Source organism: Sapajus apella, unplaced genomic scaffold (genome assembly GCF_009761245.1).
Source record: "Sapajus apella isolate SASKATOON/1434 unplaced genomic scaffold, GSC_monkey_1.0 scaffold6, whole genome shotgun sequence".
Taxonomy (NCBI): Eukaryota; Metazoa; Chordata; class Mammalia; order Primates; family Cebidae; genus Sapajus; species Sapajus apella.
The window spans coordinates 65,237,669-65,263,344 of NW_022436946.1; the positions used below are offsets into that span (position 1 = coordinate 65,237,669).

A 25,676-nucleotide genomic window follows, 5' to 3' on the forward strand; every position below is an offset into this window, starting at 1 on the left:
TGAACCCAGGAGGTGGAGGTTGCAATGAGCTGAGATCGTGCCACTGCACTCTAGCCTGGGCAACAGAGTGAGACTCCATCTCAAAAAAAAAAAAAAAAAAAAAAAGATTAATTTGAGTATTAGATTACCAAGTCAGGATATTAAATAGCTAATACTGTCAGATCTGCCTGTAGCTTGTATTATGTCCTAAACCATTCATTTAGTCTCCTAACTCTTCTGCATCAATATTCATAAAACAACTGAGGTAAATTAGGTAATATCTTAGATGTCTTTCAACATTAATGTCCTAAGATTGTATTAACTATTGCAATTGCAAATTGAAAATGCAAACTAACAGAACGTATATTATTAGCATTAATACCATCATTTGAATTTTGCATTTATGTATTTTTAATAACCTTTTTCTATAGGCTTGATTTTTAAAAAAATATAGTTTGCTTTTGAAGTATAATCATGAATAATAGTCATCTGGAAAAGAAAGTAGAACTCAGTGCCAGCTACAGGGTAAAAAATCTTTTCAACAAATCATAGCAGAACAACTGGATATCCACATGGGAAAGAAAGAAATTTTGAACTTTATCTCAATTGGTTGGTTGTTCAAACTATACCTACAGATTCTTTGAAACTCATCCTTTATAAAGGTATAAATTGGCTGGGTGCGGTGGCTCACACTTGTAATCCCAGCACTTTGGGAGGCCAAGGTGGGTAGATCACTTGAGGTGGTATTGTGTAATACGTATATATCTTATGTTGTTTATCTATGTACCTATTAATGAATATTTAGTTTCTTTATGGGTTGTTTTTTTTCCTGCTATTATGAACATTTTGGAACATTCATGTGCTAGGTCAGGAGTTCAAGACCAGCCTGGCCAACATGGTGAAACCCCATCTCTACTAAAAATATATTTAAAAATTTAGCTGGGCATGGTGGCACATGCCTGTAATCCCAGCTACTAGGAAGGCTGAGGCAGGAGAACCACTTGAACCCAGGAGGCAGAGGTTGCAGTGAGCCGAGATTATGCTACTGCACTCCAGTCTGGGCAACAAAGTGAGACTCCACCTCAAAAAAAAAAAAAAGATATAAATTAACTCCTATCATTTTGAATGTGGGATGGACCTATAGACTCATTTCTAATGAATAGAGTCAAGCTGAAGCAATGGTATGAAGCTTTGACACTGAGCTATAAGAGACACCCTGATGTCTTCCTCACTAGTTCTTGCTTAGATCATTTGCTCTAGGTAAAGCCAGCAGCAAAGTTGTGAGGATACTCAGTCTTGTAGAGTTCCATACAGCAAGAAACTGAGACCTTCTGTCAACAGGCATGTGAGTGAGCCACGCTGCATGCAGACCCTTTGGCCCCATGCAGACTACTGAGGGCTGCAGCCATGACCAGCAATTTGACTATAACCTCATGAGGTCTTGAGCCAGAATCATTGAGCTAAGCCTCTTCCAAACTCCTGACTTTTATAAGCTGTGTGAGACCAGAAATTTATTTGTTGCTTTTAACTGCTAAATTTTGGAGTAATTTGTTATTCAGTAGTAGAGAACATACCTCATAGCAGGCCTAAAAGTGAAATCAAAAGAATTATTGACTTAAATATAAAAGTTAAAATTATAAAGTTTCTAGAAAAAAACAAGGACTAGGCAAAGATTTCTTAAGTGAAATACAGAAAACGTGAACTATAAAAGAGAAAGTTAACAAGTTGGACTTCATCAGAAGTACTAATGCTCCTCAAAAGACATTATTAAGAATAAATTAAGGACTTCTATCAAGAATATATAAAGAACTCAGTAATCAAGACAACTCAATTTTCATAATGTACAAAAGATTTGAACAGGCACTTTATAAAAGAAGATACTAAATGGCTAAGAAGCATACAAAAAGATTCTCAATGTCTTCAGTTACTGAGGAAATGTAAACTAAAATCACAGTGAGATACCTCTTGGTAAAATGTCAAATTGTTTGACCATTTTGCATTATTGTTTTACTTAAAAGATTAAACAGTCACCTAACTTATGATCCATTCCTAGGATGCTTACCCAATAGAAATAAAAATAAGTATCCATACAAAGACTAATACATGAATGTTCAAAAATGTTCATAATAGCAAAAAACCCACAAAGAAACTAAATAGTCATTAATAGGTACATAGATAAACAAAATAAGTTGTATACATATTATACAATGCTACTCAACAATAAAAGGAATGAGCTATTATATTTATGTAATAACAAGTGAATTTCAAAATCATTAGCTTGAAAGAAGCCAAAGAAAAGAGAGTACATATTGTATGCTATTTACATAAAATTTTAGAAAATGCAAACTAACTTATAGGGACAGAAAGTAGAACAGTGGTTACCCATGGTTCAGAGTGGAGGAAGGAATGAACTGCAAAAGGACACCAGAAATCTTTTGGGAGTGATAAAAATGTTCTGCACTGCTATGGTTTGAATGCCCCCTCCAAAACTCATATTGAAATTTAATTGGGATTGTGATGGTATTAAGAGGTGAAGCTTTTAAGAGGTGACTTTTCTCAGGCATGCACTCTCTCTCCATGTGATACCTTCTGCCATGTCATGATGCAGGAAGAAGGTCCTTATCAGATATAGCTCCTTGATCTTGGACTTCCAACCATAAGAACTGTGAGCCAAATAAATCTTTCTTAACAAATTATCTAGTGTGTGGTATTCCCTGGTAGCAGCAGAAAATGGACTGACATGTACCTTGCTTGTAACAGTAATTGATGTTGCATACAACTGTCAAGACACATAAAATCTGCAGTTTAAAGGATATAATATACTCTACATAAATAATATCTCAGTAAATTTTATTTAAAATGAAAGAAAAGGAAATTACAGACCAATATCTCTCATGAACATAGTTGAAAAATCCTCAACAAAATATTAGCAAATTAAATTCGATAATGTATAAAAAGAATTATCAACCATGACCAAGGGGATTTACCCAGGTATGCAAAGCTGGTTCAACATTTGAAAATCAGTTAATGTAATCTGCCAATCAAATGCCCTCAACATTTGAAAATCAATTAATGTAATCTGTAAACCTTCTTTTTTAGCCATAAGCTAAAAGAGAAAAATCTTATGATCATATCAGTAGATGCAAGAAAAGCATTTGATGAACTCCAACACCCATTCATGTTAAAAATTATCAGTGAACTAGAAATGGAAGGGAACTTCATCAACTTGATAAAGAATATGTACAAAAACTTAACAGCTAACATCATATTTAATGGTGAAAAAGCTACAAGCTTTCCCAGTAAGATCAGGAAGAAGGCAAAGTGTCCCCTCTCACTACTGCTTTTCACCATCATACTGCAAGTCCTAGCTAATGAAGTAAGAAAAGAAAAGGAAACGAAAGGTATACATATTTGGGATGGAGAAATAAGACCTTCTTTGTTCCAAGATTGTATGACTATCTATGGTAGAAAATACAAAAGAATCGACAAAAAAAAAAAATTCCTGGAACTTTTTTTTTATAGCAATTATAGCATGGGTGCAAGAAAAATGGTTAGTGTACAAAAGTCATTTGCTTTCTGATATACTAGCAATGAATAAGCAGAATTTGAAATTAAAAACAATGCCATTAACATCAGCATGCCCTAAAATGAAATACTTGAGTATAAGCATAACAAAATATCTATAAGATCTATATGAGGAAAACTATAAAACTCTTATGAAAGAAATCAAACAACTAATAAATGGAGGGATGTTCCATGTTTATGGATAAGAAGATTCAATATTGTGAATATGTCAGTTCTTTCCAACATCATCTATAGATTCATTATAATAGTATTCAGTATTTCAGCAAGTTACCTTGTGGATATTGACAAACTGATTCTAATCAGGCAAAAGACCCCAAATAGCTAAGACAATATTGATGAAGAAGATGAAAGTTGAAGGACTGACCTATCCCACTTTAAAACCTATTATAATGCTATGTAATCAAGATATTGTTGTATTGGCAAAAGAATAGACAAATAAGCCAGTGGAACAGAATAGAGAGCCAAGAAATCAACCCATATTAATGGAACCTGATCTATAATAAAGGAGCAAAGACCATTTTTTCAACAAATGTTGCTGGAGCAACTGGACATTCATACACCAAAAAAAGTAACCTGGACACAGACCTTATACCCTTTACAAATGTTAACTCAAAATGGATCATAGACCTAAATGTAAAATGCAAAACTATAAACATCCTAGAATATAACATGTGAGAAAACCTAAATGACCTTGGGAATGGTAGTGACTTTTTACATACAACACCAGCATGATCCATCGAATAAATAATGACAAGCTGGACTTCATTAAAATTAAAAAACTTCTGCTCTGTGAAAGACAGTGTCAAGAAAACGGTAAAATGTGCCACACACCGGAAAATGGTATTTGCAAAAACCACATCTGATGAAAGACTGTTATCCAAAATATACAAAGTACTCTTAGAACTAAAAAATAATAAAACAAACAACCAAATTAAAAATGAGCTAAAGACTTTGATACCTCACCAACAAAGATATGCAGAAATTATTCAGTGCTAAAAGGAGATGTGGCATCAACCCATGAAAATGCATGAAGGCATCTTAAATGCATATTACTAAGTGAAACAAGCCAGTCTGAAAAGGCATGTTTTCAGCTCTCTGACATTATACAAAAGGCAAAGCTATGAAGACAATAAAACATCATTGGTGTTTAGTGAAGGTCTCATTCTGTCATGCAGACTGCAGTTCAATGGCACAAGCACAGCTCACTGCAGCCTTGACCTCCTGGGCTCAAGCAATTCTCCTGCCTCAGCCTCCCAAGTAGCTGGGATTACAGGCACGCACCACCACTCCTGATTAATTAATTTTTTTTTTTTTAGAAGTAGGGTCTTGCCATGTTGCCCAGGCTGGTCTCAAACTCCTGGCTTCAAGCAGTCTTCCTGCCCTCAGCCTCCCGCAGTACTGGGATTATAGGCATGAGCCACCATGCCTGGCTAGATTTTTAGGACAGTGAAAATACTCTGTATACAGATACTGTAATGATGGATTCATGTCATTATACATCTGTCCAAACCCATAGAATGTACAGCACCAAGAGTGAACAATAATGTATGCTATGGACTTGGGGTGATAATGACATTCAATGTAGGTTCATCAGCTGTAACTAGTATGGTACTCTTTTGGGAGATGTTGATAATGGGGGAGGCTGTGCATGCTTAGAGGCAAGGAGAATATGGTAAATCTCTGTAACTTCTGTTTAATTTTGTTGTGAACCTAAAACTACTCTTCAAAAAAACTTTTTTCTAAAAAAAAAAAAAAAAAGGTTGGATATGTCCCTTTCCCCTGTGTACAGTCACTCCAGTAAAGGTCTGTTTGCAGAAGACGAAGAAAAAGTACTTTAACCAGTGTTCAAGGACTTTCCTTAAGAATATCTGGAGGACTCATTAAAGCTCAGGTTGCTGAACCTGTAACCCAGAGTTTCTAATTCAGCAGGTCAGAGGTGGGGCCTGAGAATTTGCGTTCCTAATAAGGGCCAAAGTCATGCTGTTCCTGGTGGCTTGGGGACTTCAGTTTGGGAATCATTCTATTAGAACCACTCACGGATGCTCAAACTAGCATTTTGATTTCACACATTTTGGCATATTCACTCTATTTGATAAATTTTGAGGCAGGTGTGTTTTTCATTTGTTTACTAGATAATGCTAGGAGTTAACCTCATAAATATGTTGTGGGTTAATTTTAATCAAGGACTTCATGACCAGTACTTTACATCTAATGTTAGAATCAATATTGGTGCTATGTTTCTTCACAAATGCTTTATTGCTGCAATGAAACTCTGACATGTAAGTCAGCTGTCTCCCTGACTAATGATCATTAGTAATAGTTTATGTAGAAACTCTCAGTTTGTCTGTCAGAGATGATAATTTTTTTATTTGGTTTATTTCCTAGGACAATTATCCTTCAAAAGTTAGTACTAGTATGACAAGGGTAATTTATCACAGCTTTACAAAGGTTCATGTTACAAACATAAAATTTGATCATTTTAAATATTGAAAATTAACATATTTTTTCTTACTGTGAAAGAAAAGTAGAGGCTCAGTTTTGGATGACCAATTCCCTCTCTAAAAGTGCTGATTTCGGCCAGGTGCAGTGGCTCACGCCTATAATGCCAGCACTTTGGGAGGCTGAGGTGGGCGGATCACGAGTTCAGCAGTTCGAGACCAGCCTGGCCAACATAGTGAAACCCCCGTCTCTACTAAAACTACAAAAAATTAGCCAGGCATGGTGCAGGCTTCTGTAATCCCAGCTACTCAGGAGACTGAGGCTATAGAACCACTTGAACCCGGGAGGCAGCAGTTGCAGTGAGTCGAGATCGCGCCATTGCACTCCAGTCCTGGTGACAGTGTGAGACTTCGTCTCAAAAAAAAAAAAAAAAGTGCTGATTTCCCTAGGCCCTGCACTGGTCTGGACAGGAGAGCCTCATAGCTATGCCTATGTCAGTGAAATAGTACATGTTGCCTTTCTGTGTTGATGCTACTATTATAGAAGCAATTATGAAATTATACCCCAGATCCACAATGATCAACTGCTATTGCTGAGTCCTAAATTATCATGAAAGATACAATTTTGAAAGTATCCAGAGGAGACAGAAAAAACTTCGTTAAAATTTTGGTCACTGGTTTTAAAAGGAAATTGAGATATTCCAGTTGATTTTTTTTTTTTTTTGTATTATTGCTGAAGAGCAGATGCAATGATATAAACTCAGATTATACTAAAGAGAAGTAATTTGAATTTGGATATTTGAAAGAAATTATTTATATAAAGATTGTTTTAGAAAGAGAGAACAAAAAGTATATTTTATCAGAATAAATCCTTATTTTCAAATTTCTTAACAAGAAAAGATTTTCCTCTTATAGCACCATGAGTTTATCCATTGCATTAGAAAACAGGACAGAGTAGATAAAGAAAGTATCCTTAGATTTGGTCATTTTTTTTTAAAAGACTCTCTTTTCTCTAAACTCCTAGCAAGTAGAAAACAGTATGTATTTGTCTTCTTCATCTTTTTGCTTCCCTTACATACCCTACAGCGGAGGTCCATGTTAAAAGTAAAATTACCCAAAGACTGTCAACAGAAGGTAATGAGTAACTGCTCTTGATAATTAGTTCTTTGTGTAATTATATATTATTAAACTTTCCTTGAGAAAATTAAAAACACTTTTGAGGAAGTAAAATTACATGCTGAATGAAATAACTCTCAAGTATGAGAAAATATAAAAATACCATATATTGAACCATGTGCAAATACAAAATAATGAACCTGATGGCACATGCTGAGCCATCAGATATAATCCAGAGTTGCCTGGGAACTGCTTTAGACAGACATAGCCTGCTGTGTCTCCATCTGCAATGTCAATTATTATTGAATGAATGATAAATAAATAACTGATTAAAACACTAATGAAGTACAGGTTTTCTTCAAAGCATGTATGGAAATAAATATATTCTCATATTGCAAGTGTATTGGAGCTGTAGTTCCCTAATGACTGAATTCTAGTCTTGGGAGTGTGAAAGAGCACAGCAAAATGAGCTGCTGTTTTTCTGTCTTGAAAACTAAAGACTGAAAAAGAGAACATAAATACAGACTAGAAAGTCATGAAGGATATAGTAAAACAAAGGTATTTCACAAAACCCTACAGTTTTATAAATAAAAGCCACATCATAATGTTTGAAAGAAATAATTTATGGCCAATAAAAGTAAGTATCAACTTAGTGTAGAAAACTTAAAGAGTTCTTTAATTCAGGAAGGTTTATTGATTATTTTATTATAATTTATAGATTATTAGTTTATAGTGAGCTAATAAGAAAATAAGGATTCTGTAGAATGCAGTCATAAATTTTGAGATTATCATCAGAAAGAATTTGCTGCTATTTTCTAAGACAGGATATTGGGATATATGGAACATGAATTTAACCAGTTGTGGCAGTTCATATATTCTACTTTAGTTCAGTTCTCATTATTTAAATTTTTTTTATTGAGACAGATGATTATCTTGGAACGTAACACTTTTCCTAATCTATTGAGGTTCCCTTTGTTTAGGTGCCTTAATACCTCATGTAAGTTTTACTGCCAAGTGTTTTGATTCAAACATTAAGTTTTAAGCAGTAATCTTAACATAAGCTTAGAAAAAAAATAGAATATATTACTCTTTTCAAATTGCTTTCCTCTTTATCTTTTCTAGAAAAGTTTTTTGAAATGAAGAAAGGACAATGTAAAGATGCTCTAGAAATTTACAAACGATTTCTAACTAGAATGACACGAGTGTCTGAATTTCTCAAGGTTGCAGAGGTAAGTAATATTAACTTTTGTGGGGAATATAATTTTTAAAATATTTGCTCATGTATTTGGAGTATATAATAGAATGTATAAGGGAGCCACAGCATATTAGGGTTGGAAGTGCCTCAGTATATTAAGGTTGGAAGTGACTGTGGAAGTCGTCTCATCCAACTTCTCACTCACAGCTCTACTCTGTATGCCTACATCCTAATCAGGTGATCATTCTGCATTTGAATAAAAGTTTCATGGATAATAAGGTCATTTGCTGCTTTGCAAGGTGGTCTATTCCTCCATTCCACCTAATGGCTATCTTAATTGTTAGAAAATCTTTATTTTCATTGAACTTTAGGTTTGCCTTTAGAAAAAACTGTTTATTTTTCTTAGCATGTAAATTATAAATCATAAATTTTGACCTTCCTTACTTTGTCAATGATTTATATACAATGAAAAATAAAACAGAAAATATAATTTGTTTTATAAAGTTTATAAATTGTTTCTTAAGGATATATTTTTCTACTTGATTAGAATACCTATGTAACTATATAGTTGGTGTTCCTGAAATTATCTGTAAATTGGTATTTTCTCTTATAAAATCCAATTAATGATTCATGCTGATATTGGAAATTATGATATTGTTATTATAGTAATTATGATATTGTAATTATTTTTATCTTATATGTCAACTAACTGATTACTAGGAACTGACTGGAATGTTGTGTGAAAGAGGTTCTAAGGCTCAGCAGCAAGCCATACAATGCTGTGGATATGGGACATTCATGCCATGTTTTTGCTGTTTTTGTCATTTTGAGAATATACTGCAAGAACAAGCACTTTATAGCCACAATTTCAGAAGTATTCTAGTCCATAAATTGTGTTTAAAATATTTTATTCATAGTAGTAATAATTGTCACATGCAAATTCTGGGACCAAAGTAATATCACAAAATGCTGATTCTTGAACTTTCACCCATACAACATATAATTAGAATAAACATCTTTTTTAAATATAAGGGAAACAAAAGGTAAAGATTAGCTTATGTAAATAATATATACATTAAAGCACATTCATGTGTCTTTCCTCATGGGTTTATCAATGTTGGTAGTCTTTTAGGAAAGATAGAATTGCTTGAAATTTTTTCTTTTGCTGCTATACAGGTTTTGTATTTGGTATAATTTTGCCATGGTTTAATTGTAATTATCAGCATAGTCCAGTAAAATTTGCCAAATTTCTTTCTGCAAAAAGATAAATTATGCCCAGATACCAAGAACAGATTATCTTATTGTTTTATTAAATCTTAGTGTACATTCATTCCAATTTCTCTTTTGTTGTTGTACATAAGTAAGGAGCTGGCATGTAGCAGTCTGGGGTATACATTTCTCTAATCAGCGTTACAAGGCTGGGCTCAAGGTTCCCATGATAAAAGTTCTACTTATTTGTCAATTCCTTCTGTCTTAACATGTAAAATTTTACTTTTTGCCTCATGTTAGCACAAGCCCAACTGAGGCCATTGAGAAAGAGATATACAGAAACCAGATATCATTTTAAGAGTCTTTAAATAACTGGATAATAAATTTTAAGATTATTTTTATTTCAACATTATGATTAAGACTTTTTCATGGAATGAATACTAACTTACAGAAAATTTTTAATAGAGTAAACATTAAACCACAATGGGACAACCATAACCATTTGTGTTTTCTTTCACATTTAAATCACATTGTTCATAATTTGAACACAAAATGTTTGAATACCAGTGTTGAGTGGTTGTTATGATTGGTTAATGTAGAAATTTTCAACAAATATACAAATCTCTCTCTACTGTACAGTATTCATGTAGTCTATCTGCGGATTCATACTCAATAGCCATCCCATAGTTAGTACCATTCTTCCTGAAGAGTCTCAAGAAGACTTCTAGAATATAATTTTCAAAATACAACTTTATTTATTGGTTATTTGGAAAATAGTAACAGTAAGTTGCCTGCTGTATTAAAGAAAAGGTAATGTAGTTGAACAATTTCTTTGGAAATATTCAAATTTCTGAAATTGCTTGAAGTACAGAAAACTTACTATGTCTTATATTATTATTCTGAAGTCTCCTATGGCAGACTAGTAAAACTTTATAAAATAATTTTTACAGGAGATATTTCTGCTAAATACTCTTCTCTTTTATAGAACCAAGTTATTCTTAGTTTTCTGTTCTAAGGTGGATATCAGAATCGTAGGAGTTACATCTCCCAGAATATTTGCATACAGAAAGTGATGAGATTTCTGTAACACACTTCACTTTAATCCTCTAATTATATTGTGGTTCAGAAGTTCAGAGCAATAAAAATAGCAATGTTGAGGAAGAATTCCTAAATTGACTCTTTTAACAGAATTATCCATTTAATGGAAATACATCACCTTTTCTCAAAGTGATTCCAGTATTAGGGATCCCTAATATTTTTATTTTAAAAATCCCTCTTTCAGTGCCTTCTTAGCACAGTAGACAGCAAGTCAGTCTCATAAAAATGCCTCTTTCATTCATATTAGTATTTTTAAATGGATCATCTAAAGTGGTGTTAAAATGTACAAATAAACAATACAGTTGCCTTAATTTATAATTTGCATAATTTGTAATAATATAAGTGGATTTAGGAAAGCATCACTGGCCAAGCTATTCCTAAAGCCAGAGTTCATTAGAAGGTGAATTAGAAGGTGAACTCCAGAGAGGGAAGGAAGATGGCCAACTAGACAAAGCCAGCAAATGCCTCTCCCACCAAGAGGAACCAAAATATGGAGTGAATCATCACATTGATGATTAACAGATATTTTGAGAGAAGATACTGAAAATCAATAGAGAGGCAACACAGACACCCTAGTAGAAAAGAGAGGAAGCTAGGAAGCCTGCTCGGAGACACCACATGCCAGCTGCAGTAAAATATGACCATAGTGCTCATACCAAGGCTCTCCATCTTGCTCTGCAGTTCCTGCTCTCTACTGGCCAGGAGAGATCAGAGCTGCCATTGCTGCAGGACCAGGAGGTATCTGATCCACGTGCCCCCTCACCTGTTGGCTCCTCCCAAGACTGCCTGTCTGCCCACTCCCACAGGAGGATTTCCACAGCACAGCCCCTGCTTCCCTACCTGAGTATTTTGCTGGTGGCCTGGAAGTAGTCCAGCACCCCCAGTGCAGCCAGTGCTTGACCCCAAGGGGCCAGAAGACAAATCTGCAGGCCCAGTTTCAACTCCCCAGGACTCAAGCACATTGCCCATGAATATCAAGCTGAGATCTATGGCCTGAGCTCAAGCTGGGGATCAGCCTCCAGTGTCAGAACAAAAAGAAGATTGTGACTTAGGTTCTTTTGCTGGTGCAGGTTTTTGTGCAAATGCAGGAGCTGGGTGTCCGTCCTTTCATAAGACCTGTCTGGGAATGGCGTGGCTAGCCACAGCTTCTTTCAAGGGGAGCCCTGCAGCCCACATCATCTGGAACAGCTCAGTTGTCTGGGAGCAGAAAGCTTGGGACAAGTCTAGCCAGTCAGTGTGCTCCCAGGGCAGAAACTGGAGGAAGACCTGTTGGGTCAGAGGAGCACAAGCTGAGTGGGCCACACAGCTGTCTGCCAGGCTGAAAAATCTGGGCCACAGGCACTTTTCCACTTGCATACCCATGATGCCATTTCCCTGACCAGGAATCCTTCACCCCAACTCACTGCAATGCCAGACCATGGTAGTCATATCCCACAACCTGCTCTGACTCTCGTAAGCACAATGCCTCCCCCACCCCCGGCCCCAGGCCTTACAGATCTCCTAGTGACTTCTCAGCTGGGACCACCCCTAAAGGGAGAGGAGAGCACAGCCTGCCAATGCCCCCTTTGGGGCAAAGAAAACATAGTGCAGCATCAGTAGTTGAAGGGGACAGCACCAAGGCCCAAGGCCTAGAAACGAACTTGGACAGGGAGTTATCTGTTGTCCCCTGCCTCCCCTCCCCAGTGCACTGCTCCATACACATTGAAAAATAAGAGGGATGTGGCTGAGTAAGAGTGTATTTTCCGGCCCTGATGGCACTGTGAAGTGCCATCTACTAGACTGCAACCTGAATTGCACCACCAAACAAAAATTCATTGTTTCACCATGCAACACCTCTGAAACTCACTATAGAAACCCATCTTTAACCTCAGAACCTAGAACAGAGCTTTGACCCTTTGAAAGCACTCAGAAATGAAACCAATAAACTATATGCAACATTCACCACAGTCAAACCCTTAAGGGAAAAAAGAATATAAAAACAAAAAGCCCCATTGAGATGACCGCAAATTGACAAAGAAAAAAAGAAAAGCCAGCTCCCTCAGATGAGAAAGAATCAGCTCAAGAACTTAGGAAATGCAAAAAGTTAGAGAGTTTTGTTACCCCCAAAGGATTAATGCTAGGGAGCATTAGCTCCCTGGCAATGGATCTTAATCAGATGAAATGTCTCAAATGACAGACACGCAATTCAGAACCTGGATGGCAAGGAAGCTCAATGAGATCCAAGAGAAAGTTGAAATCCAATCTAAGGAAGCTGGGAAAATGATCTAAGATATGAAAGATGATGTAGCTATATTTAAAAAGAACTAAACTTCTACAATTGAAAAGTTCACTACAGAAATTTCAAGATATAGTTGGAAGCCTTAATGACAGACTAGATCACACAGAGGAGACAGTTTCAGAGCTTGAAGATCAGTCCTTTGAATCAACCCAGTCAGAAAAAAATAAACAAAAATGAACAAAACCACCAAAAAATTGATATTAAGAAAAGCAACCAAACGTACAATTCATTGGCATTCCTGCAAGAGAAGAAGACAAAGTAAGCGACTTGGAAAACATATTTGAGGATATAATCCACAAAACTTTCCCCAGCCTTGTTGGAGAGATTGACATGTGAGTATAAGAAATTTAGATAACCCCTATGAGATAGTATACAAGATGACCATCCCAAGGCACATAGTCATAAGGCTTTCCAAGATCAACACAAGAAAAAATCTTACTGGCAGCTAGAAAAAGAGATCAAATCACTTATAAAAGGAACCTCATCAAGCTAACAGCAGAATTCTCAGAAGAAACTTCACAAGCCAGAGAGATTGGTGGCCTATTTTTTAGCATTCTTAAGGAAAAGAAATTCCAAATAAGAATTTTATAACCCATCAAACTAAGCTTCATAAATGAAAGTGAAATAAAATCTTTTCCAGACAAGCAATTGATAAGGGAATGTGTTACCAGTCAACTGGCCTTACAAGACTTGCTTAAGGGAGTTCTAAACTTGGAAACAAAAGAAATCTGCTATCACAGAAATACATGTAAGTACATAGTCCATAGTCCCCACAAAGCAACTTCACAATTGAGACTATAAAGCAACCAACTAACAATTCCATAACAGGAATGAAGTCTCACATATGAATACTACAGCCCACTGAAAAGACACAGAGTGGCAAGTTGGATTTAAAAAAGACCGAACCTTCTGCTGTCTTCAGTACACCCATCTCATATAATAACACCTATAGGCTCAAGGTAAAGGGATGAAAAAAGATCCATCACACCAATAAAACAAAAAAGGACAGAGGTAGTTACTCTTGTATCAGATAAAACAGACTTAAAACCAACAGTGAAAAAAAGAAGACAAAGAAGGGCATTCCATAATGGCAAAAGGTTCAATTCAACAAGAGGACTTAATTTTTAGCCAGAGGTGAGAGATTAGGGGAAAAAAAAGACTAAACAATTCTAAATATATATACACACCCAACATTGGAGCACCTAGATTTATAAAACAAGTACTTCTTGACCTAATAAAAGACAGCCAGCCACACAATAATAATGAGGGACTTCATCACCCCACTGAAAGCATTAGAGAGATCAATGAGGCAGAAAACTAACAAAGAAATTATGAACTTAAATTTGACACTAGACCAATTGGACCTAATAGACATCTACAGAACACTCCACCCAACAACCACAGAATATATGTTCTTGTCACCTGCACAGAGTACATACTCTAAGATCTACCACATGCTGAGCCATAAAGCAAATCTAAATAAATTTAAAAATATCAAATCATAACAAGTATGTTCTCAGGCTACAGTAGAATAAAAATAGAAATCAATGCCAAGAGAACTCTCAAAACCACACCATTACATGGAAGCTGAACAACTTGCTACTGAATGACTTTTGGATAAACAACAAAATTAAGGCAGAAATCAAAACATTCTTTGAAACATGACAACAGACACAACATAACAAAATATCTGTGAGGTGGCAAAAGTGGTTTTAAGAGGAAGGCGGTTTTAAGAACTTCCCTGAGTTCTGGCCAAGCGGCTTCTCAATCAGTTCAAATTGTTACAAAGTTCAGCTGGAGATTTCTTTCTCCCTGTGGCCTTTTCCCAGTGCCTCTGGCCACCCTCCTGAAGGACCTCTGTGAGGTCAGGCAAAAACAGAGACACAACATATCAAAATATCTGGGAGGCAGGAAAGGCAGTTTTAAGAGGAAAGTTTGTAGCACTAAAAGCCCACATCAACATGTTAGAAAGATCTCAAATTAATAACCTAGCACCAAACATAAAGGAACTAGAAAAACAAGAACAAACTAATCCCAGAGTTAGCAGAAGAAAAGAAATAGCCAAATTTGAGCAGAACTAAATGTAATTGTTGAGAAGAGGGTATCATGTTGGATGGGAGGCAGGACTAGATTGCATCTCCAACTTGAATGGACAGAGCAGCACATGGAGGCTCACATCGTGAATTTTTGCTCCAGAATAACTGCAGGAGTAAATCAGGAATCCTGAGAGGACCATAGACCCCCCTGAAGAAAGCAGGTTGCTCCTATAAGACCCAGTATACACCCCAAATACTGCGAGTGTCCAAACTGTGGAGGTGGGAAAGGGAGATCATCTATCCCTGAACACATGCCCCCACTGGGGAAGGCCTAGATAACAGGAGAAGATTTTGACCTTACCTGGAACTTAGTCAATTTAGAGAACCAAGTGAAATACAGGGATAGTGGAAGCAATCGGAAAACTGTGAGCTTGCTGGGTCTCCTGGCAAGGCATTTTTGCCTAGCCTCACAGGGGTCCTTCAGGAGGGTTGCCAGAGGCACTGGGAAAAGACCACAGGGAGAAAGAAATCTCCAGCTGAACTTTGTAACAATTTGAACTGACAGAGAAGCCTCTTGACCAGAGCTCCGGGGAGGGCATGAATCTGGTTTGCAGATACTACAGGCAGGGGAAGAAGAAAAGCCATATTTGCCTTCACAGCTGAGAGTTGGGTAACCTGGGGCAAGTTCTCAGCCCTGCTTGCCCACTGCCTGGAAACTCATTCAATGTTGTTGCTGGGAAGCATGTGGGAGTGAGATTGGTCCTTCGGATTGCATGGGAGCTGGGTGAGGCCTGTGACTGCCGGCTTTCCCCCACTTCCCTGACAAGCTGCATGACACGGTAGAGACAGTCATAATCCTCCTAGGAACATAACTTCATTGACCTAGGAACCTTACCCCCACCTTTCACAGCAGCCACAGTAAGACCTGCCCAAGGATAGTCTCAGCTCAGACGTGCCTCACCTTGTTCTTGCCCAGTGGTGCTTCCCTACCCACCCTGGTAACTGAAGTCAAGGGCATATACCCTTGGGAGTTCTAAGGCCCTGCCTCCCTCCTGTTCCTCCCCATACCGTCACAGCTGATGCTATCTAGAAAGCACTACCTCCTGGCAGGAGGCCAACCAGCACAAAAATAGTGCATGAAACCACCAAAGCTAAAAACCCTCACAGAGTTCATTTCTGCCACCTCCACCAGAACAGGTTCTGATATCCATGGCTGAGACACCCACAGACAGTTCACATCATAGGACTCTGTGAGACAATCCCCAGCACCAACCTGGAGCCTGATAGACTTGCTAGATCCAGAATATAGATAACAATCACTACAGGTCGGCTCTGAGGAAGCCACATCCATAGGAAATGGGGAAGAGTACTACATCAAGGGACGACCCTGTGGGACAAAAGAATCTGAACAACAGCCTTTAGCCCTAGTCCTTCCCTCTCACAGAGCCTACCCAAATGAGAAGGAACCAAAAACCAATTCTGGTAATATGACCAAAAAGGTTCTTTAGCACCTCCAAAAACATCATACTAGCTCAACAGCAATGGACCCAAACCAAGAAGAAATCCCTGATTTACCTGAAAAAGAAATCAGGAGATGAGTTATTAAGCTAATCAGGGAGGCACCAGGGAATGGCAAAGCCCAGTGTAAGGAAATTCAAAAAATGATACAAGAAGTGAGGGGAGAAATATTCAAGGAAATAGATAGCAAAAATAAAAATCAAAACTTCAGGAAACAATGGACACACTTATAGAAATCCAAAATGCTCTGGAAAGTCTCAGCAATAGAATTGAACAAGTGGAAGAAAGAAATCCAGAGTTCAAAGACAAGGTCTTAGAATTAACCCAATACAACAAAGAAAAAAGAATAAGAAAACATGAACAAAGCCACCAAAAAGTCTGGAATTCTGTTAAACAACCAAACCTAAGAAAATTGGTGTCCCCAAGGAAGAAGAGAATTCTAAAAGTTTGGAAAATGTATTTGGGAGAATAATTGAGGAAAACTTCCCTGGCCTTGCTAGAGACCTAGATATAGAAATGAATACAAGAAACACAAAGAACACCAGGGAAATTCATCACAAAAAGATCATCACCTAGGCACATTGTTATCGGGTTATCCAAAGTTAGAATGAAGGAAAGAATCTTAAGAGCTGTGAGACAGAAGCACTAGATAACCAATAAAGGAAAACCTATCAGATTAATAGCAAATTTTTCAGCAGAAACCCTACAGGCTAGAGGGATTGGGGCCCTATCTTCAGCCTCCTCAAATAAAACAATGATCAGCTAAGAATTTTGTATCCAGTGAAACTAAGCTTCATATATAAAGGGGAGATATAGTCTTTTTCAGACAAACAAATGCTAAGAGAATTCACCACTACCAAGCCACCACTACAAGAGCTGCTAAAAGGAGCTCTAAATCTTGAAACAAATCCTGGAAACACATCAAAACAGAACCTCTTTAAAGGATAAATCTTATATGACCTATAAAACAAAAATACAAGTTAAAAAACAAACAAAACCCCAAGGTATACAGGCAACAAATAGCACAATTAATGGAATGATACCTCACATCTCAATACTAACATTGAATATAAATAGCCTAAATGCTCCACTTAAAATTTATGGAATTGCAGAATGGATAAGAATTCACCAACCACCTACCTGCCAACTTCAAGAGACTCACCTAACACATAAAGTCTTGCAAAAACTTAAGGTAAAGTGGTGGAAAAAGACATTTCAGGAAAAGGGACAGCAAAAGCTAGCAGGAGGGGAGCTATTCTTATATCAGACAAAACAAACTTTAAAGCAACAGCAGTTAAAAAAGACAAAAAAGGACATTATATAACGATAAAAGACTTCATTCAACAGGAAAATATTATAGTCCTAAACATATATGTACCTAACACTGGAGCTCCCAAATTTATAAAAACAATTACTAATAAATTATTAATGTATTAGTAATTGAGATGGCAACACAATAATAATGGGGGACTTTAATATTCCGCTTGCAGCACTAGACAGGTCATCAAGACAGAAAGTCAACAATGGATTTAAACTGTACCCTGGAACAAATGGATTTAACAGATATATACAGAACATTCCATCCATCAACCACAGAATATACATTCTATTCAATAGCACATGGAACTTTCTTCAAGATAGGCCATATGATAGACCACAAAATGAGCCTCAGTAAATTAAAGAAAATTGAAATTATATCAAGCACTCTCAGACCACAGTGGAACAAAACTGGAGATCAAATCCAAAAGGAACCTCAAAAACTATGCAAATACATGGAAATTAAATAACATGCTCCTTAATGAACATTGGGTCAAAAATGAAATCAAAATGGAATTTTAAAAATTCTTCAAACTTAATTGAAAGTAGTGACACAACCTATTAAAACCTCTGGGACACAGCAGAGGCAGTGCTAAGAGAAAAGTTTATAGCCCTTAATGCCTACATCAAAAAATCCGAAAGAACCCATCAGACAATCTAAGGTCACGCCTCGAGGAACAAGAGAAACAAGAATGAACCAAACCCAAACCCAACAGAAGAAAAGAAATAACCAAGATCAGAGCAAAATTAAAGGAAATTAAAACAAAAAACAATACAAAAGATAAATGAAACAAAACCTGGTTTTTTGAAAAGATAAATAAAACTGATAGACCATTAGGAAGATTAGCCAAGAAAGGAAGAGAGAAAATCCAAATAAACTGAATAAGAAATGAAACAGTAGATGTTACAACTGACACCACAGAAATACAAAAGATTATTCAAGGTTACTATGAACGCCTTTACACACATAAACTAGAAAACCTAGAAGAGATGAATAAATTCCTGAAAAGATACAACCCTCCTAGCTTAAATCAGGAAGAATTAGATAACCTGAACAGACCAATAACAAGCAGCAAGATTGAAATGGTCTTTTTTAAATTGCCAACAAAAAAGTGTCCAGAACTAGACAGATTCATAGCAGAATTCTACCAGATATTCAAATAATTGGTATCAATTCTATTGACACTATTCCACAAGATAGAAAAAGAAGGAACCCTTCCTAAATCATTCTGTGAAGTCAGTATCACCCTGATACCCAAACCAGAAATGGACATTGAAAAAAACAAACAAAAAAACAAAAAAACTACAGACCAATATCCCTGATTAATGTAGATGCTAAAATCCTTAACAAAATGCTAGCTAACTGAATCCAACAATATATTAAAAAGATAATCCACCATGATCAAGTGGATTTCATACCAGGGATGCAGAGGTGGTTTAACATACGCAAGTCAATAAATGTGATATACCATATAAACAGAATTAAAAACAAAAATCACATGATCATCTCAGTAGATGCAGAAAAAGCATTTGACAAACTCCAGCATCATTTTATGATTAAAATTACCACCAAAATCAGCATATGAGGGATATAATTCAATATAATAAAAGCCATCTATGACAAACACACAGCCAACATAATACTGAATGGGGAAAAGTTGATAGCATTCCTCTGAGAACTGGAACAAGACAAAGATGCCCACTCTCACCACTCCTTTTCAACATAGTACTGGAAGTCCTAGCCAGAGGAATCAGACAAGAGAAATAAATAGCATCCATATTGGTAAAGAGGAAGTCAACCTGTCGCTGTTTGCTGATGATATGAATTGTTTACCTCAAAAACTCTATTAAAAGTCTTCTAGAAGGCTCTTAGACCTGATATAAATGCAACTAAGTTCCTGGATACAAAATTAATGTACACAAATCAGTAGCTCTGCTATACACCAACAGCGACCAAGCTGAGAATCAAATCAAGAACTCAATCCCTTTTACAATAGTTGCAAAAATATAAAACACTTAGGAATATACCTAACCAAGGAAGTGAAATACATCTACAAGAAAAACTACAAAACACTGCTTAAAGAAATAATAGGCAACACAAATGAAAACACATCCCATGCTCATGGATGGGTAGAATCCATATTGTGAAAATGACCATACTGCCAAAAGCTATCTACAAATTCAATGCAATTCCCATCAAAATCCCACCATTATTTTTCACAGAATTAGAAAAAAAAAATTCTAAAATTCATGTGGAACCAAAAAAGAGCCTGTATAGCCAAAGCAGGACTAAGCAAAAAGAAAAAATCTAGAGGCACCATGTTACCTGATTTCAAACTACATTATAAGGCCATAGTCACGAAAACAGCATAGTACTGGTATAAAAATAGGCACATAGACCAATGGAATAGAACAGAGAACCCAGAAATAAACCCAAATACTTACAGCCTACTGATCTCAACAAAGCCAACAAAAACAAAGTGGGGAAAGGACACCCTTTTCAACAAATGGTGCTGAAATAATTGGCTAGCCACATGTAGGAGAATGAAACTGGATCCTAATCTCTCACCATATATAAAAATCAACTCAAGATGAATTAAGGACTTAATCTAAGATCCGAAACTATAAAAATTCTGGGATGTAACAAGACATTGGCATAGGCAAGGTTTTCATGACCAGGAACCCAAAAGCAAATGCAATAAAAACAAAGATAAATTTCTGAGACTTAACTAAACCAAAGAGCTTTTGCAAGGCAAAAGGAATAGTCAGCAGAGTAAACAGACAACCCCCACAGTGGAAAAAAAATGTTCACAATCTATACATCAGACAAAGGACTAAAATCCAGAATCTACAATAAACTCAAATCAGCAAGAAGAAAAAAACAATTGCATCAAAAAGTGGGCTGAGGACATGAATAGACAATTCTCAAAAGAAGATAACACAAATGGCCAACAGCCATATGAAAAACAAATGCTTAACTTCACTAATGATCAGGGAAATGCAAGTCAAAACCACAATTCAATACCATCTTACTCCTGCAAGAATGGCCATAATCAAAAAATTTAAAAACTGTAGATATTGGCATGGATGTGGTGAACAGGGAGCACTTATACATTACTGGTGGGAATGTAAATTAGTACAGCCACTATGGAAAACAGTGTAGAGATTCCTTAAAGAACTAAGAGTAGAACTAACATTTGATCTAGCAGTCCCACTACTGGGTATCTACCTAGAGGAAAAGAAGTCATACGAAAAAGATACTTGCACGTACATGTTTATAGCCACACAATTTACAATTGCAAAATCCTGTAACCAACCCAAATGCCCACCAATCAATGAATGGATAAATAAACTGTGGTGTATATATACAATAAAATATAACTCAGCCATAAAAAGGAATCAGTTAATGGCATTCACAGCAACCTGGATGAGATTGGAGACTATTATTCTAAGTAAAGTAACTCAGGAATGGAAAACCAAACATCATATGTTCTCACTCATAAGCTAAGCTATGTGGATGCAAAGACATAAGAATGACATAATGGACTTTGGGGACTCAGGGAAAGGGTGGAAAGAGAGTGAGGGATAAAAAACTACAAATAGGGTGCAGTGTATACTTCTCGGGTGATGGGTGCTTCAAAATCTCCCAGATCACCACTAAAGAATGTGCTTAGGTAACAAAACACCACCTCACCTATTCCCCAATAACTTATGGAAATTAAATAAATAAATGGAATTGACACCCCCCAAAACATACAAAGAATCAGTGAAATTAAAAAACAAGACTGATCGACCACTAGCTAGATTAACACAAAAAGAGAGAAGACCCAAATAAGCACAGTCATACATGACAAAGGTGACATTACAAATGATCCCACAAAAATAGAAAAAAATCCTCTAGACTACTATGAACACCTCTATGCACACAAAGTAGAAATCTAGAGGAAATGGATAAATTTCTAGAAACACACAACTTTTCAAGATTGGACCAGGAAGAAATTGAAAGTCGGTTATTCGTCTGAAAGAACAATAACAAGTTCTGCAACTGACTTCAGTAGTAAAATACCTACTAACCAATAAAAGCCTTGGGCCAAATGGGTTCACAGCTAAATTCTACCAGGTGTAAAAAGAAGACTGGGAGCAATCCTACTGAAACTATTTCAATAAATTGAGAATGGGGGGATTCCTCCCTAACTCATTCTATGAAACCAGTATCATCCTGATACTAAAATCTGGCACAATCACAACAAAAAAAACTACAAGCCAATATTCTTGACAAACGTAGGTGCAAAAATCCTCAACAAAATAATAGCAAACTAAATCTAGCAGCACATCAAAAAGTTGATTCATCACAATCAAATGGGCTTTATTTCTGGGATTCAAGGTTGGTTCAACATATGCAAAACAATAAATGTAATTCACCACATAAACAATTCAAAACAAAAACCATGTAATCATCTCAATACATGCAGCAAAGGCTTTCTGTAAAATCTAACCTCCCTTCGTGATACAAACCCTCAACAAATTAGGCATTGAAGGAACTTACTTCAAAATAACAAGAACTATCTGTGACAAACCCATAGCCACCATCACATTGAATGAGCAAAAGCTGGAAGCATTCCACTTAAGAACTAGAACAAAACAAGGATACCCACTCTCACAACTACTATTCAGCATAATACTGGAAGTCCTACAGAGCAGTCAGGAAAGAGAAGGAAACAAAAGAAATTCAAATGGAAAAGAGGAAGTCAAACTATCACTCTTTTGCTGAGATATTATTCTATACCTATAAAATCCTCAAGATTCCATCAAAAAACTCCTAGACCTAATAAACAACTTCAGTAAAGTTTTAGGATACAAAGTCTACCTACAAACATCAAAATCAATAGCATTTCTATGCACCAGTAACTTTCAATCTGAGAACCCAAATCAAGAATGCAATCACATTTACAATAGCCACAACAAGAAATTAAAAATCTAGGAATACCTCTAACCAAGGAGATAAAAGATCTCTACAAGGAGGACTACAGAACACTACTGGAAGAAATCAGAGATGACATAACAAATGGAAAAACATCTCATGCTCATGAATTGGAAGAATCAATATTGTTAAAATGGCTCTACTGCTGAAAACAATCTGTAGATTCAATGCTATGTCTATCAAATTATCAATGTCATTTTTTCACAGAACTAAAAGAAATTACTCAAAATTTATATGAAGCCAAAAAAGAGGTGGAGTAGCCAAAGCAATCTTAAGCAAAAAGAACAATGCCAGAGTTATCACAATACCTGACTTCAAACTATACTACAAGGGTATGATAACCAAAACAGCATGATACTGGTACAAAAACAGACACATAGACCAGTGGAATGGAATAGAGAACCCAGAAATAAAGCAGCACACCTACAACCAACTGATCTTTGATAAGTTGACAAAAATAAGCATAATAAGGGGAAAGTACTCCTTATTCAAAAATGGTGCTGGGAAAACTGGATAGCTATATGCAAAAGAATGAGACTGGATTCACTACCTATCACCATATACAAAAATTAACTAAAGATGAATGAAAGACCACAAACTATAAAAATGCTAGAAGGAAACTTAGAAAATACCCTTCTGGACATTGGCTTTGGCAAAGAATTTATGACCAATCCCTCAAAAGCAATTGAAACAAAAATTGACAACTGAAACCTGTTTAAAGATCTGCACAGAAAAAGAAACTATTAGCAGAGTAAACAGACAACCTACAGAATGAGAGAAAATATTCATCACCTTTGTGTCTGACTAAGGACTAATAGCCAGAATCTATACAGAACTTAAACAAATCACCAAGAAAGAAAAACAGCCCCATTAAAAAGTAGGAAAAGGACATGAACAGACACACCTCAAAAGAAGACATATAAGTGGCCAAGAAACAACTGAAAAAAACACTCAACATCACTAATCATCAGAGAAATGCAAATCAAAACCACAGAGAGATACTGTCTTACACCCAGTCAGAATGGATATTATTAAAAAGCCAAAAAACAACATGTTGGCAAGGATGCAGAGAAAAGGGAACTCGTATACACTGTTGGTGGGAATGTAATGTAGTTCAGCCACTGTGGAAAGCAGTCCGGAGATTTCTTGAAGAACTAACAATAGAACTACTGTTTGACTGAGCAATCCCTATACTGAGTATATACCCAAAGGAAAATAAATTGTTCTACCAAAAAAGACACATGCACTCATATGTTCATTGCAGCACTATTCACAATAGTAAAGACTTGGAATCAACCTTGTTGCCCATCAGTGGTAGACTAAAGAAAATGTGGCACATATGCACCATGGAATACTATGCAGCCATAAAAAAGAATGAAATCATGCCATTTGCAGCAACATGAATGCAGCTGGGATCATTATCCTAAGTGAACTAATGCAGAAACAGAAAACCAAATACCACATTTTTCAGTTGTTACTGAGAGCTGAGTCTTGGATACATGCATACAGATGAGAACAATAGACACTGGGGACTCCAAAAGGAGGTACAAAGGGAGGGAGTCAAGGGCTGAAAACCTTCCTGTTAGGTACTGTGTTCACTATCTGGGTAACAGCATTAATAGAAGCCCAAACCTCAGCATTACACAATGTACCTTTGTAACAAATCTGCACTTGTACCCCTGAATCTAAAATAAAAATGGATTTTAAAAAAGAAATTAATAAAAAATAATATTTGGTAGTACAGAAAAAAAAAGGAAAATATGGAATTCTGGATTTAAACATTATTTGATCCAGAGAGATTCGGGCAAGTGCTGTATGTCAGTGGTCTCCACAGCAAGTGATTTTGCTTTCCCCTCTCCCCCACTCTCTTTGGTCAAAAGTATGGCATCTAGAGATTTTTTTTGTTATCACACTGGAGAGGGTGGCTACTAGTGTCCTGTGGGTAGAGGCCAGGGATGATGCTAAACATCCTGCAATTCACAGGAAAGCCCCCAACAAGAATTGTTCTCCCCAAATGCCAATCGTGCCAAGATGGGGAAACCCTGCTGTAGACATAGAAAAGAAAAAGGAAAGAAGGTAGTTCAGCATTTGACACACAATGGACTTTCTGATCGCCAGTTTGCTTTATTATCTTCATGGCAGCCCAGCACTTTTGCATCATGTATTTACTTCTACATTTCCATCAGTATAATCAGAACTTTTCATTTCTCAAAGAGAGATACTTTGGTTTAACCCACTTTGTTTCTTTGAACCTCAATTTCATTATTTATATAAAATGATACATGTGATTTGTGTTTTTTCCCAAGTTTTTACTTTGAATAATTTTCAAACCTACAAAAGAATTGAGATATAATGAACAAATATGGTCTCTTCATTGATTCACTTTTATTAATTTTTTTTCATATTTGCTTTTCCTCCCCTCTCTCTTTCTCTGCCCCTACCCACATGCGAACAAAATTAACAATATGTTTTTATCTGGTAATTTCACTTCTACAAGTATGTCATACAGATATGTACACACACATGCAAAATGGTATGTGCAGCACTGTTTGCAATGGCAAGAGACTGAAAGCAACTTTAGTGTCCATTAATAAATTACTAATTAAATTATAGGACAAGAAAGTTCTATGAAGCTGTTTATTAAATGAAAACATTCTGTGTGTTGATATGGATATATCTCTAAAATATGTTTTCAAGTGAAAGATAAAAGTTCATTGTGTATAATATGCTATTATTTGTGTAGTAATGGGGAAATGAGTATATATATATAATTTCCTATTTCCTTGAATATACATAAAGAAACTCTGAAAGGATACATAAGAAACTAACAAAGTTATGTCTGTGGGAGAAAGGGTGGAAATTATACTCTGAATGAGTTTTAACTAAATGAACGTTCCCTATCCAGAAGCTGGGCATAATTAACTAA

The 25,676-nt window shown here is 36.3% G+C and overlaps 1 protein-coding gene across 25 annotated transcripts in view; it reads left to right on the top strand.

The window, feature by feature from the left end:
- The window catches only part of SNAP91 (synaptosome associated protein 91), a 156,643-nt gene that overhangs the window by 57,474 nt on the left and 73,493 nt on the right, over positions 1–25,676 (top strand). For all 25 annotated transcript variants that reach the window (XM_032275372.1, XM_032275380.1, XM_032275385.1 and 22 more), the window contains one exon: positions 8,241–8,347. In XM_032275372.1, the coding sequence (XP_032131263.1) occupies positions 8,241–8,347 (107 nt within the window). The remainder of the gene's footprint in view (positions 1–8,240; positions 8,348–25,676) is intronic.